This window comes from Phascolarctos cinereus, unplaced genomic scaffold, assembly GCF_003287225.1.
Source record: "Phascolarctos cinereus isolate Bilbo 61053 unplaced genomic scaffold, phaCin_HiC Scaffold_8;HRSCAF=390, whole genome shotgun sequence".
Lineage (NCBI taxonomy): Eukaryota > Metazoa > Chordata > Mammalia > Diprotodontia > Phascolarctidae > Phascolarctos > Phascolarctos cinereus.
The window spans coordinates 3173204-3187604 of record NW_027556291.1 but is presented as its reverse complement, the minus strand read 5'-3'; the positions used below and the strand labels follow the sequence as shown (position 1 = coordinate 3187604).

The 14401-nt window shown below is 48.9% G+C and overlaps 1 protein-coding gene across 1 annotated transcript in view; it reads left to right on the top strand.

Moving 5' to 3' along the window:
• NHSL2 (NHS like 2) overlaps nucleotides 1–14401 on the top strand; it is a 180395-nt gene extending 165994 nt beyond the window's left edge. The window contains 4 exon segments of the mRNA XM_078147879.1: nucleotides 1293–2684; nucleotides 2687–3493; nucleotides 4117–4237; nucleotides 7077–14401. Coding sequence (XP_078004005.1) covers nucleotides 1293–2684; nucleotides 2687–3493; nucleotides 4117–4237; nucleotides 7077–7410 — 2654 coding nt within the window. The 3' untranslated portion in view covers nucleotides 7411–14401.

Genomic DNA, 14401 nt, shown 5'->3' with positions numbered 1-14401 from the left:
CCCTGTGCACAAAGCATCCCTACAAAGCCTTCCTTGCTTTCATCCCCTGCCCCCCCCTTGCCATGCTTAGTTCCCTGGGGCTGGGAGACCACGATAGGGAGCAGACCATGATAGAAAATGGCCAAATGAGGAGGCCACAGGTGGCAGCAGGCAGGGCCTCATGTCCACGGCAGCAAATGCACCTGAGGACAGAGGCCAGGGCCCCCCGAATGCTAGGAGCAGCTGGCCAACCCTTGGCGGCATTTTCATCAGCAATGCTTTTAAGCATTGAGCTAACTTGATCTGAAATAGAGATGTTCTCATTTCTTTCTCCTTAATTTGAAAAGTGACGTCTGCGAATGGCAGAGGTGCCATGATGGCATAATGGCAAGAGGGCTAGCTTGGCTTCCCTGGGTCTGCCTCAGTGGCCGATTCTGTCACATACCAGTAGTATCAAACTCAAATAGAAATGGACACCTGCAGGCTGTATGTTAACACTATTTTACTGTCTTTTGATTGATTTTCATCTGGTTCCAGCTGCACTTGAAGGTATTTTGGGGATGCTTCCTCATCACCTTCACTTAATTGTCAATCCATATTTCTGTGATAAGACAATTATGAGATTGGGGGAATCTCCCTAGGAATGAAGCAGCATGAGTTCATTGTGCCTGGCCTGGGTTTCCGTGGCCAGACCCGCAGCGAGGGGGACGCAAGTCTTTCTTTGTCCATTTTGAATTTCCTCTTTATTCCAGAGATATTCCGTTTGTCTGTTCAATCGTTGGCATGAGTGCAAGAGAGATTCTTCCCTGATCCTGAAACGCTTCAGGACTTTAGAACAACTTGGTCTATTTCCCCGTCTTCCCCAGGTCCTAGACTGTGAAACCTTTTATCTTGGCTTGGAAAATGCAAGAAGTCCTTGGTATCAATTTCCAAGAAGTAACTCCCAGCTTAGGTTTAATGCCCATTGGTAGGCAAGGGATCCATACTGTTTATACAGGATGTGAGTCCCAAATGTAGCCCATCTGCTCACTTGTAACAATTTGGGTCGATCCAAGGCTTTTTAGCAGACCTCGGCTATGACCTAATGATGAAGCAAGTGGCTGGCCTAGAGAGAAATTCAGGGGCTGAGAGTTTGAGGCAGAATCCTGTCACTCAGCCACTGCGGGCCTCTGGGTAAGTCACTGACTGGCCCAGTCTTCATCTCTGGAAGTCCCATAAGTCCATTGCCAGAGACTGTGCCTCCAGCAGTGGAGGCCCAGGGGATCTATCCCCAGTGACAGAATTAACATTCTATGTTGCTCTTCCTCTCCCAGGTCGAAGCAACGGGCAAGTACACTGTGCCACTAAAGAGTCCGTGTCCTGGAACACAGCTCCAGAAGTGGCCAGTGGAAGGGGGCTGGCCAGCCACGAAGCATGTTCCCCAAAGCTGATTTCCCCAGCCCTGAGAAAGACGCCCAGTGACCTAGGAGAGTCGCGCCCAGCATTGAGTGGCCCAGCTTCACTCAGCATGGAGGGCATGGGGATGGTGTATAGCGTTCCCTCTTCCTGCAATGGACCGAAGGATTCGACATTCTCTCCTCCATGGAAAGGAAGCTGCTTTAATTACATGAGCCCAACTAGTCCTGCCCCTGGAGAGAGCAGTCAGGTCAAAGAAAATGGGAAATCTCCTTCTACATGCAATTCTCAGGGCTCTTCAAATGTCCTCAGCCCTGGGAACTTGGAAGGGACTGGCTCTGTTTTGGTTGTTCAGGATGACCGGGCAGGGAGCAGTGCATCCACTTGCTGCCTGGCCCCCACTCCAAGAAGCCAAGAGCCAGAGAAAGACTGCAAAGGGGGTCCCCTTCCCAGCAGCAAACCAGGGGAAGGGGAGCCCTCAAGGCAAGAGTCAGACCCAAGTGCCTGTAGATTCCGGGAGAGGTCACTGTCTGTGCCGACAGACTCGGGCTCTGTGTGCTCAGTGGATGGGGGCTGTGGAGAGGACCAGCAGGGCAGTGAAACTGGCACCCTGGCCTACCCCAGTGCCAGCTCAGAAGGCAGTGCCAGTACGGACAATGTTTCCTCTGTTGGAGCTGAGCCCAGACCAAGAAGGTCCAAGAGTATCTCCCTCAAAAAGGCCAAAAAGAAGCCTTTGCCACCAATGCGCAGCGTCTCCCTGGTCAAAGATGAGGCTGTCCTTCAGCCAGAAGCTGGGCCCAGCTTGCCCAAGGACCAGAGGCCTAGAAGCCTTTGCCTCCCCCTTGAACACCAGGGACATCAGTTTTCCTCCACAGATGCTCAGGGCCACCCGGCTGTGCCTAGTCTAAGGGAGACAGAAGGCACACACTTCTCCCACCACTGGTGTCTCACTGACTGGAAGTCTGGCGACCCCTACCGGTCCCTGTCCAGCTCAAGCACTGCCACTGGAACCACGGTGATTGAGTGTGTGCAAGTGCGGGGCAGCTCAGAGTCTCTGGCTTCTCCTTCCACCTCGAGGGCCACCACGCCTTCCCAGCTTTCCACTGAGGCAGAGGCCCGGGAGGTGTCATCCCCAGGGAGGCCAACAGGACTGATGTCACCTTCCAGTGGGTACTCGAGTCAGTCTGAAACACCAACACCCACCGTTCCTATCACCTCCATGATGCTAGGTCATTTACCTCACACGAGCAACAGTGGACGAGTACGGCCAGTGGTCCCGGAGAGGAAGTCATCCTTGCCACCAACATCACCGAGGAGAAGAGCCCCAAGTCCCAGCTGTCATTTGACCTACCACTGACCCCTCCAGCGCACCTGGATACTTTGGGGATGAAGATCTCCCTCCGGGGCAAAGCCAAGGTGAGCTGGCATCACTCGGACTCAACCTTTGGAGCAAAGTTGGCCCAGAAGACCAGCCCCAACCAGCCGATCATGCCTGTGGTCACCCAGTCTGACCTGCGCTCTGTTCGATTGCGGTCAATCAGCAAATCAGAGCCAGAAGATGATGTTGAGAGCCCAGATCCAGCTGAAGAGCCTGGGCTGGAAGTCTTCACCCTGCCAGAGAGAAAGGTAAAGCCTCCAGTGGCTGAAAAGCCTCCAGTGGCCAAAAGGCCCCAGAACCTGGTTCCCAAGGAGCCCCTACCAGCTTCCTCCACCTTGCTCCTGACTCCTGAGAATACAACCAGCCAGACAAGGCCCTCTCCTCAGGATATCTACATGGTCATGCGGAAACCAAAAGCTCTCAGAACCCCGAATGGCCAGAGCCCAGTGGCAGAGACCCTGGAAGAGGAGCGCCCTAAGATGAGTTCCCTGCCCAAGAGGGGAGGGGAGGTGGAGCGAAGGAGAAGCAAGGTCCCCCCTCCAGTGCCGAAGAAGCCTAGTGTGCTGCCTAAATGCACACTGCACCTGGCACAGCCGGAGGCCCATGCAGGGGAGCCAAAGCTGGCTCCTAGTCCTGTCATCACCCTGGAGGAAGATGCCAACTCTCAGCTGTGGTCCCCAAAGACCAAGGAAGAGCTCTTTAAGCCACCAGCTGCCAGTGGAATTGAGGCGAGCCTTGCAGGTCAGTGAGTATTGTGCTTTCGTTGTGTTCAGTCCAGCTCACAAGCTGAGCTGCCACTCAGGGCAGTCTTGGTGCCAGAGCGAGCAGGTCGATTCTGAGATAGTCTGGTCAGGGGATTTAGGTCAATCTGTCGAGATCTTAGGGCCCTACGGGGCCACCTTGGTCTTCATTTCAGAGGACAAGCCAGTGATAGATAGATGGCCAAGGTTTACTTTGGGCCCTTCTACTCGTGAAATCAATAATCAACAAACATCTGTGAAGTTCTCCCTCTGTGCTTAGAGCTAGGGCTATGGAGAAAGGGCACAAATATCCCCTGCTCTCCAGGAGCTAACAACTAATAGAGAGAACAACATGTACATCCATCGGCACATCCAAAGTGCTGAGCAGGCGGAAGGCAACCTTTGAGAAATGGAAGTCGGCCTTGCTGTTCGTCCCTATCAAGTTGGACTTTCAAAAGTCATCTTCTCAGTCCAGGCCATAGCTCCAACTCCCAGGCTTTACTGGGAGAAGGGCATTGTGGGCAGGGCAGGGCCAGAGCAACCCCAGACAGTCTCTCCTGAGAGACAGGAATTCGGGGAGATGTTTAGATCCATTCCCTGACTCAGTTTCTCTCTTTACCTTAGGAAGTTTCACTGAAGAAAAGCATTTTGCAAGTGACAAGACAGCAGAATCCATAGCAGAAGAAGATGACGATGTCTTTGTGACGTCTCGCACGACTGCAGACTTATTTACGGTCATACACAGGTCAGAGCCTCACTTTTCATTTAAAGGCACATGGCCAGTCTCATGTGCTCCCTCAGCTGGCACAACTGCTTTTTTCCCACTGCTCTTGCTTCTCAATGACTCTTCCCCCCAAGCTAACCTCCTCTCCCACTAGACTTCATTGTGTGTGTGTGGGGGGGGTGTTTCTGTATCCACCACCTCAATCAGTGTCCCCAGTGTAAGGGCACGATGAAGAAGGAAAGGTAGAAATACGAAGGTTTATGTACCCTGTGATCTCTTTCTGAGGTATGAGCTTCTTTGATTGGGCCAAAAGGGATCAGCTGATCAGCTAACCAAACATGCTTCCTCTGCCTCTTTGGAGTTTTAAATGGCTGCAGAAAGTTGAGCCACGAGTGAGCAGCAGCCTGAGAAGGAATCTTCAGCTCCTGAACATGGAGGCTTCCACTGCTGAACTGGCCCACTGCTGAATTTCTTCCAACTATTTAAAGGCCCCCTGGAAGCAGATTAGCCAATCACCTGTTCCTTTCTTGACCCAATCAAAGAACTTCACACCTTGTGAAGAGATCCCAGGTATCAGTTATCATTTATACCTCCAAAACTATATAGTGCCCTTGTCTTGATTACATTAATGGAGATGGAGGAGACATAACCCCCTCCCTTATATTTTTGAGACAGTAGGCTGTGATCTCTTTGTTGAAACCCTGGAAAGAGATTGTGGAGTTATTGTCAACTGTACCTAATAGGCCCAAAAGACCAACATCATCCTGGGCACAGTCACTGAAAACACCTCCAGAGAAAGAACTGATGGCATCTGAATACAGGCTGAAGCAAACTGTTTTTTCACTTTCCTTCTTTCATTTGTCTTTTGGTTTGAATTTTCTTGCACAACATGCCTAATGTGGAAATGTTTGACATGATTGCCCACGTATAACCTATATCAGACTGCTTACTGTCTCAGGGATGGGGGGAGGGAGGGAGGGAAGGATATTTGGTACTGAAAACTTTTAAAAAATGAATGTTAAAATTGTTTTTATATGTAACTGGGGGGAAAATAAAATATTATTTAAAAAAAAAGAAAACAATGGTACTAAATTCCTGGAGATAAACACAGGAAGGGTGGAAATGACAGATGTCTGAGTTCTTAAGGAAAGCTGAGGATGTTTCGGGGGTATCTGGGACCACCTCCCCACGTACCATCTGAGCCTGGTGTCTGAGGTCAAACCGGTAGCATCAAGCTGGTCAGTTTCAACGACATTAGGGGAAGCTCAGAACTGTACGTTATTCCTGCTTCTCGCCCTGTCCAGTCTTGGGACCCCATTTATCTCTTATCAACAGCTGATCAGGGATAAGAATAAAAGAGACAGGCAGGACAAACAGAAGCTCATATACTCGGTAAACTGTGGGCCCAGTCTGGTGCCTCACATTTCAGATCCACTGGCTTTTTGCAAGATGTGGGAGACTGACCTGGTCGGGGGTGGTGAGACACCTCCTTCATTGCCCACATCCTGGCCAGCAGCCTCGAATGGCTCCCATACTATGACTCCTACCTGTTCTTATGTGTCTGTGAGATAGATGGTGGAGTCTGGACAGAGCACTAGACCTGGGGTCAGGAAGCCCTGGCTTCCAATCCTGCCTCAGTGTACTCATCTGTAGAATGAGGATAATAATGGTACCTACATGACAAAGTTGGTCTAAGGGTCAAAGTGAGATAATTATAAGATAACATAAGACGCGTTATAAAAGATAATAAGGGCTTTGCAAACCTTAAAGCACTATAGAAATGTGAGCTACAAGCAGATCACCTGTGTTTGTAATCAGATACACTCAATAGCAGTCCACAACATTTTCTGTAAAAAATAAATCTACCCGAATTTGTAATGAGGACCTGCTTTGGACCAGACAAGTCACTCCCTGCCCCACCCCTCAGTCTTCTCTTCTTATAAAGTGTGGAGGCTGGACTACAGTGGACTGGAAGGTCCTGAGCAGTTGTTTGCCCACCGGCCCCATTACAACAAATCAGGACGTGCGTTCTCCTTGCCTTTGCCCTAACCACCTGCCAGGAGTATCCTGGTAAATGTTTTAACAATCAGCTTTCCTAAAAATGTATGCCCGTACACTTTTTATGTTGAATCTGCATCATTAACATTTTTTCCACCCCCTTTAAGTCCAAATAATCAACAAAACAATCAGTGAAGCTTTATGTTGTAGTACATGCAGATTGCTGAGGTGTAAATGTTCCCAATGAACAGTTAACACTTGGCTAAAGTGGGTTCCAGCATTCCCTGCTCCTAAAGGACTCAATCCAAGGCAGCTCCGTCATCCTACAGTGTATGCCCAGTGACTGAGGAAGGACCATTGATTCCTGTGTACTTGTAGGGCAAAAATACAAGGTCACGTCACCAAGGCTGCTGCAGATCAGTTATCTTTCCACGAGGGGGGCATTTACAGAACCACTCACATAGGCGAGGCAATTCAATTCAACAAGTATTTTCTGAGTCTCCATCGTGGTCCTTTATACTGTGCTAAGTGCACAAAGATAAAAAAAAAAAAGATACAGTTGCTGCCCTCAGGGAGCATATGATTTACTGGGAATTGGAAGGGTGGATATAGCATGTCCACAGAGAAGGATATACAAAATATCTGGAGGTGGAGGGGAGCACCAGTAACTGGGGGGGGGGGATCAGGAGAAGGTACCTTGAAGGATGCCTGTAGGCAATGAGGTCAAGCATTCCAGACAGGGGGAACAGCACAGGAAGGGCAGAGAGGTGGAAGCAAAAATGTTGTATATGGGGAACGGTGAGGAGCCCCTCAATAATCACTTCTTCAATGACTTCTCACCAAGCCTACTTCTCTTCTTTAGGTCTAAAAGGAAGCTGCTTGGCTGGAAGGAGCCTGGTGAGGCCTTTGCCAGCGGCAGACTGAGTTCCCATTCTTCATCCAAGAACCCAGCTGGCTCACCAACCAGTGAGGCGGCTGCCACCGGCAGTTGCTGCGGCAGCAGCAGCAGCAGCAGCAGCAGAACCACCAGCAGAAATGAAGACTTCAAGGCTCTGCTCCAGAAGAAAGGGAGTAAGAGTAGCCTGGGCTCCCGGCCGTCAGCAGCAGAGCTGCTCAAGACCACCAATCCCCTGGCTCGCAGAGTTGTTACGGAGTTTGCCGGGGACCAAGACAGCACCATCATGCCTGGTACCTAAGCACCTCCACAATGGCTTTGGGGAAGGGAAGCTGGGGAAGACTTGTGAAAAGCAACCATGAGAAAGATCAGAATGGCAGACAATACACTGATGGTGATAGAACATTAACTGAGAACCTGGACTGTCTGGACTTCGGGGGGAACGTCTCCAGTCTTCTTCATCTTGAGCTCAAACTAGCAAGAATTTCAATGAACTTCCAACATTTCAGGTCTGATTCTTGCAGTTCTGTCATTGCTGGCCACTGGTGATCCCCCTAGTGTTTCTGTCTTTTGACCAAGGGCACAGGCCCCATGTTGGAAATTCATGGATGGCCCAAGTTAGCTCCTCTCCCACTATCCTCATTTCTTGTCATGGAGCTAATTTGGTGGAAGGCCACACAGATGAGGCCTACCAGGCTGGCCGTGAGTGGTAGGTAGTGAGGCTCACCTCTTTAGCGTGGAGATGCCAGAAGGACTTTTTGGCCACCGCGTGAATTCTCCCCAATAGAGTTAGTGGGTTCAATCATGCAAAATGTGGATGTTGTTATCCTTTCCTTTAATGTCCTATCTTTTTCGGATTGCTTTTCTATACGGAGATCAGGGTGATCAGTGCAAACAAATCTCTATATTTTGGTTTGGGCTAAGACAGCCAAATAGGGTCAGTTCCATTTGGGTCGCTTAGGAAGTACCAAGCTTGTCCAAAGTGGCAATCATTGGTTCATTCAGAGCACCTCTCTGGGCTGGCTCTCTCCCATTTCAAATGTTCGTCCCCAGTGATAGCAAGGGACAGCAAGGGTCTGTGCCGAAATCCAGTGAGCACACTGGAAGTCCCTGCCAATGCTGCATCCACTTTCATTTATACAAAATTAAAAGAATAGAGGTGGAAGGATACCAGTCTAAGTGAGGATCAGAAATCCATTCAACTTGCCCAACACAATCCAGTTCCTATTGTAATATTTTTAAAAAAGCTCGGGGTGGGGGGAAACTAGGGAGAGGGATAGTAAAACAACATAATGCCAATCTAAGGGGAGCATTCCTATTTTAGTCAAGTAGTTTTGCTAATTAAGTATTATGCTCTCTTGTTTCCATACTGCTAAGGGACTACAGGTACTGTCAGCACCCTGGAGATTCTGGCATCCTAGCACAAAGCTCCAGCTGACTTGCCCTAGTTATGACCAGATCTGGTTCTGGTTGGTGATGACTAATAGTGAAATGGTGAAAGGGCAGTTAGGCATGTAGCTAGGGAAGAAACAAGAAGATGAGGGCAAGAAGCATCAGCTGGACAACAATCTAGATCAAGGGTATATCACCTTCCCCATGGAAAACTGTTCAACAAAAGTACTCTGAGTCCTAAATGGCTTCCTGGAAGTTGCAGCCTTCCTGCTATTCCATGGCAGATGACCAGGCCACAACAGTTGTCTGATGGGATCCCATGTGGTAACGGAACAGCTCCCACTGGATCCCACACCTATGGGGCCTCACTTGCCACCAAGAGTACTGTGCTGTCACCAAAGGAAAGCCAAGCCTCCTCCCCCATGGAGGCCCTCACCGTCCCCCTGTTCTAGGGAGATGCCAGGCCTGCCTACCTTCACTCCAGACAAGGGGGAGGGAGCAGAATCAATTCTGGAAGACAGAGGGCTGGCTTGGTAGATGAGGGTGCCCTCCACATAGCAGGCACATGACACAGCTATCTGTGGCCCGTGATTCCTGACCCAGTACAGAGTACCCATCTGAGTAGCTGTGTGAGGCCTCTGACCTAGGCAAAGGACTCTCCCTTCCCCCCAGTCTCTCTCCAGTGACGCTTGTTTAGCCATTAGTAATTGGAGAAAACTACCTGTGGATTGGGCCAATTTACCATGGCTTCCCTCTTTGTGCAGCCCCAAGCTCAAACCCTGTCACTGCCTGTGTCCTTGCCCCAACTTGTGGGTACTCAAGGAACACAAATGTGCTCCAGTGTCCTTGGAGCCAACATTTCCTCCAACATTCTGGGCTAGGAGTCAGGGAGCCTGGCTTAGAATGCTGCTTCTTCCTCATGCGAGGCCTTCTCCTCCTCTGCTTGAGTTAACTCCACGCTGATGCCCTCTTCCATTATTAGGAACAGTCACTGCAACACCTCCCATTTCTTTGGGGATTGGACCTTGCATCCATTATCTCATTAGATAACCCTCATAGCACCCCTGAGAGGTACGTTAATGCAAGTAGGATTACCCCCTCCCCCCATTTTATAGAGGAGGAAATCAGAGAGGATCAGACAGGTGCAGCAGCTAATTAGTGGTAGAGCCGGGGCCTACACCAAGGTCTTTTGCCTCATGCAAAGAATCAGAACTAGTAGAGGGTGACCCCGGTATGTCTACATCTCGGGGAGCAGTTGGGCCATGCTTCCTCTCCTTGGTGACTGCTGTTCGTGAATCTTGTGTAGTGGTCCTCTCCAGGTCCCACTGCCCTATGGTGGGGTCACTGTCCTCAGGGGACCGCCACCATGTCACACTTCCCTCAGGGCCTGCCCTTCCCCCACCAGAGGCCCAGGGGGTGCAGAGGCTCAACTCCTACTCTGCCAGAGGTACTCCAGTCATGGATGGACTGTACAGCGCATTGACCACCATGCCCACCTTCAACCCTGCTCAACTGACTTTGTCTTCATTACTTCTCTGCTCATGTACCATATTCCTTCTGCCCCAAAGACTTTTTTTTCCCTGTGGTTTGAACAAAAGTTTTGAGCGTCAACACGTTCAGGGAAGCATTTATGTGTACCCAACTGTTTATGGCCTTGTACTACATTGTGGAAATACCTGTACAAGCTTGTATGCTAAGCCAGTGTCGCTATGATTGTACCCATTGTTCTAAGTCTATTTGTACACCCCTCCCCCCTTATAAACTAACTAGTCAATGGAAAGACTTGCTCACAGTCAATGGGCAGGGCGCTTGCCCTCCAATTTCCTTCTGCTGTTGGATGTGCTCAAATTTGCACAGCTAGGTAGGATCTGCCCTCCCCTCAAACGCTGGGTTTGGCATGTGGAGACTTGGCTTCAGTCCCAGGTCTGTGCCTGAGGCTACCTGTGTGACCTTGGACCAACCCTGTCCCTTCTCAGGACCTAAGTTCCCTCCTCTGGCCATTCTCCTCCATTTTAACACTAGTGATGGATCACGCATTCTCTGGGCAGCAAGGGCTTCTGGTCCTGGTTCCCAGTTTGTTGCCTATGTTTCTGTGTTAGTGAACCCTCAATCTTATCACGAAATGTTATTTGATTCATTAAGAGCAATGGTCCAGTCAGCTATCCTAACAGGTAAGACGAATACAAGCCAATTTGATAAATGTGCATTATGTGCTAGGTACTGGAGATAGAAAGACAAAAGTAAAACTACAGATCCTGACCTCATGGAGTTTCCATTCCATTGGCCAGGGCCCACCAGTATGGTGTAGGGAAGAGAGGCCCAGCTTGGGAGTCTAAGGGCCTGGCTTCAAATCCTGCCTCCTCATCTAGCCAATGAGGGGATCAGACTAGATGGGCCTCTCTGAACTCCAGGATTCTGTGAATCTTAAGAAGCTCTGTTCGATTCAGCACATATTTAGTGCACCTGCTTTTGTCCAGGCATGAGCTAAGCCAAAGTAGCTGGAATCTGGGAAAGGCCCAGGGTCCTGTTTGCCTGGTTCTCCCCTCAACTTCTTCCCCTTTCCCAAGATGCTCAGTACCCTCATGGTCTCCCCCTTCCTCTTTATCAAAACCTGCTGTGGAGGAAGGATGAGCAGGGGGACCTCCTCTACTGGTCAATGTCATGTCCATCCAGGAATTCCCAAAAGCCAGGGAGCAAGTGTCACTCTGTTAATCTTGTATCACTGATGTGCAAAGAAGATCATTCTCCATTGGATTCAGATGACAGGGGCATTTAAAAAGTTTGTGAAAGTCCCAGGCAGGGAAGGCGCAATTGTCCCACCGCTGTCCATGTCTCTTAGGGGTGGCTGTCCATTGTGCCTGACAGAAGCACCAAGCTCTTCTTTCCCCACATCCTTTGGGGTTGTCATCAGAGTGTTTGCATTCATTTCTTCCTTTCACGTTGTCTTCAAGTTGATGGGCAAAGGAGCCCACCTCCAAGCCCCAGCCTCCTCCCTACCTTTGACTGTATGTGGTGAGATGCTGCTGGGAAAGGAATTTTGTCTCAGAGACAAGGACAGTCTTGGCAAAAGTTTGGCCAAACGTGCATTTGAACACCAAAATCAACAAGACATCAAAAGGTTTGCCAAAGAGTGTGTGTGTGTGTGTGTGTGTGTGTGTGTGTGTGTGTGTGTGTGTATGGGGTATGGGTGTGTGGGTGTGTGGGTGATTTTTACCTTATTTTATTTTTGAGGAACAAGGTAAATGGTGCCAGCAGCGATCAGGGAGCTTGTGATAAATTCCAAGTAGACAGAAGCTTCCTGGGGCCAGGCACAATCAAAGTGACCATGAGATGATCAGTGTAAGTACAGTGCAGATGGCAATCTCTCTGTGCCTCATTAGACCCAGGTGGTCTTTTGTGAGTTGCTGAGACCAAAAAACTCCATTTCCCTCCCCCACCTCCAGCCAGCTTTTTGCTGCCAAATCTCTCCACGCTTAGCTATGCTGGCCATCTACAATGGATACATAGGCTATAGTCAGGCCTAGACCAGAGCCTTTTCCAGCTTGTTTGGCCCTCCCAGAATCTGGGTCCCACTAGTACTGCCTTCAAGAACCCAGGAGCAGCTGCAAACCACCATAAGGCTTCAGCAGAGGACTTTAGCACATACAAGGTCTAGAATGTGCATACTACATCCCTCCAGTGGATCAATGACCTCACAGATGTGGGTCCTCACTCTAACACTGTAGATCACAACCCCTCCCAGCCTGCCCATCCTGTGCAATGCTTATCCACGTCCTCCCATTAAGTTCACTTACAAGAGGTCCATTCAACATGCTAGGGGCCTTCCTCAAGTTCTATGGCCGTTGTGAGGATACAGTGGAGTGCTCATTAGCACCCATGGAATACATGAGACATTGAAAACCAAGGTTAAAAAGTATGAGCTCCTGATCAACGATTCTTGTAAATACCATTTACAAAATATGAGCACGATGCTGCTGAATGACTTCAGAGAGCAAGGCAATGCTTTATTCATTAGGCTACTGGGCTTGTAGCTGATTCAGTGCACAAATAGGGTGCCCCAGGGTGAATATAAGGGAATCCTGTGGTTAATCAGTTTTTCTGGGCAGCAGCCCATTTCTCTGCTAGCATGAGGAGTGGATAAGGGTGAAGATGGAGGTGGAACACCAACATGGCTGAAAGCAGAGAAGGCGGAATTCCAATGACTCCCAATATCCCTTCTTCAGGGTTTAAGTGTTAAGGTACTTGCAGCTTACAGACTTTAAGCTTCATTGCATTCCAATTGGGTTGAGATTATTTCCAGATACCCAAGACAGGAAGGCTGTTTTAGCTAGATTTTACTTTGATTAATTCTTGATTTGCAGCAGAAGCTTTCTTTACACAACGCTCTGATGTCAGCCAAATGATAGCTCCCTCAGACCTTTGCACTTCCCTCTGTGACTGTGATCATGATAACCAGACAGTTGTAAATCATGCAGAAGCATAACTAGGGCAGGGCAACTAGGTCCTTGCCCTAGGGAATGGAGATTTAGAGACTGCTGATCTGAAGCTTAGAAAACAATGAATTTACCATCTCTTCATCAGAATTGTCAGGTAAGATAGGAAGCTATTCGATGGCATACTTCCTCTCAGTAATTGTATTCCAAGTGAGTTTCCTCCTCCTTGGGCCAGCGCTTTGCTGGTGTCTTTGCTCCCATCCCTCCATGAATGGTTCTAGAACTGTCATATGAGAACCAGCTGAAGGAATTGGGCACTTGAGCCCAGATGGGACATGGTCACTGCCATCCCATTTCTGTAGAGGCAGGAGGAGATGCATTTGGTTTAGCTCCACAGGGCAGAATGAGGAGTAGTGAGTAAAAGTAGTAGCAGGTTGCAACTTTGCCCAGTATAAAGAAGGACTTCCTGGAGTAGTGAGTTCTTAGCTTCTGGACAGGCTCAAACAGAAGTTGTGGGAACATCTGTCAGAAATGTCATTTTGGGTCTAGGATACTGGCTCTACCTTTAGCTGTCACTTTGGTTGTCATCATGGCTAAGTCCCAAGCCATCTATCAATTGCCCCAGAGCCCAGATAGTATTATTTCTGATATTAAGTCAAGCAGATTGGACCACACAGATACATGTCATCTGACGGATTGCCCTGTGATCAGCTGGCAAATTGTCAGTTCCACCAATCAAGCATGTTGGCTTTGTGTTGCTACATCAAAAGTACTCCAGCGTAGGAGAAGAAAACATCTGTTTACAATGCCAAAGATCATAGAGCTGAATGGGAACTCCTTGTCTCAAAGATGAGGAAACTGAGGTCAAACAACTTTCCAGGCTCATATGGTGACTCTCCTTTTATTGGGGTCAGCTTGTTTGGCAGGGAAAATTTTCTCATTCTTATCTTCATTTGGAGTCCTAATCCTTGGGGGCAACAGGCAAAAGTGCATTTGATTGCAACTTTCTGCCTCAGTTAAAGCAATCTTCAAATGGTCACATTCAACAGTAACCTTGGTTTCAGTTCCACAACTCGATAAACATGTAAGAACTTGCTCTGGGTCAGGTACCAAGCTAGGCCCTGGGCTACAAAGCCCCAAAGGAAATGATCCTTGCCCTCAAGGATCTTCCATGCTATTCGGCTGAGTCGTGCCAGTTGCCACCTCAAAATTCTCGGTAACACCCGCCTTTACTGGCTGGGACTTTGCCCCACTTTGGAGATTGGACTTCATTTTGCTCCCTCTGCTTTTCAGTCTCTAAGTCCATCAAATATCAGGCATGCAGCGTGCTCACTGTACTTGTCATCCCAAACTAATATTGATCACGTGGTAGTGAATGTAAGCCATTTGTGTTTCCTGATCAATTTTACATTATAAATTGTCTAATCATGTTTCCTCTGGCTGATAGTAAAAGTATTCTTCTCTTTT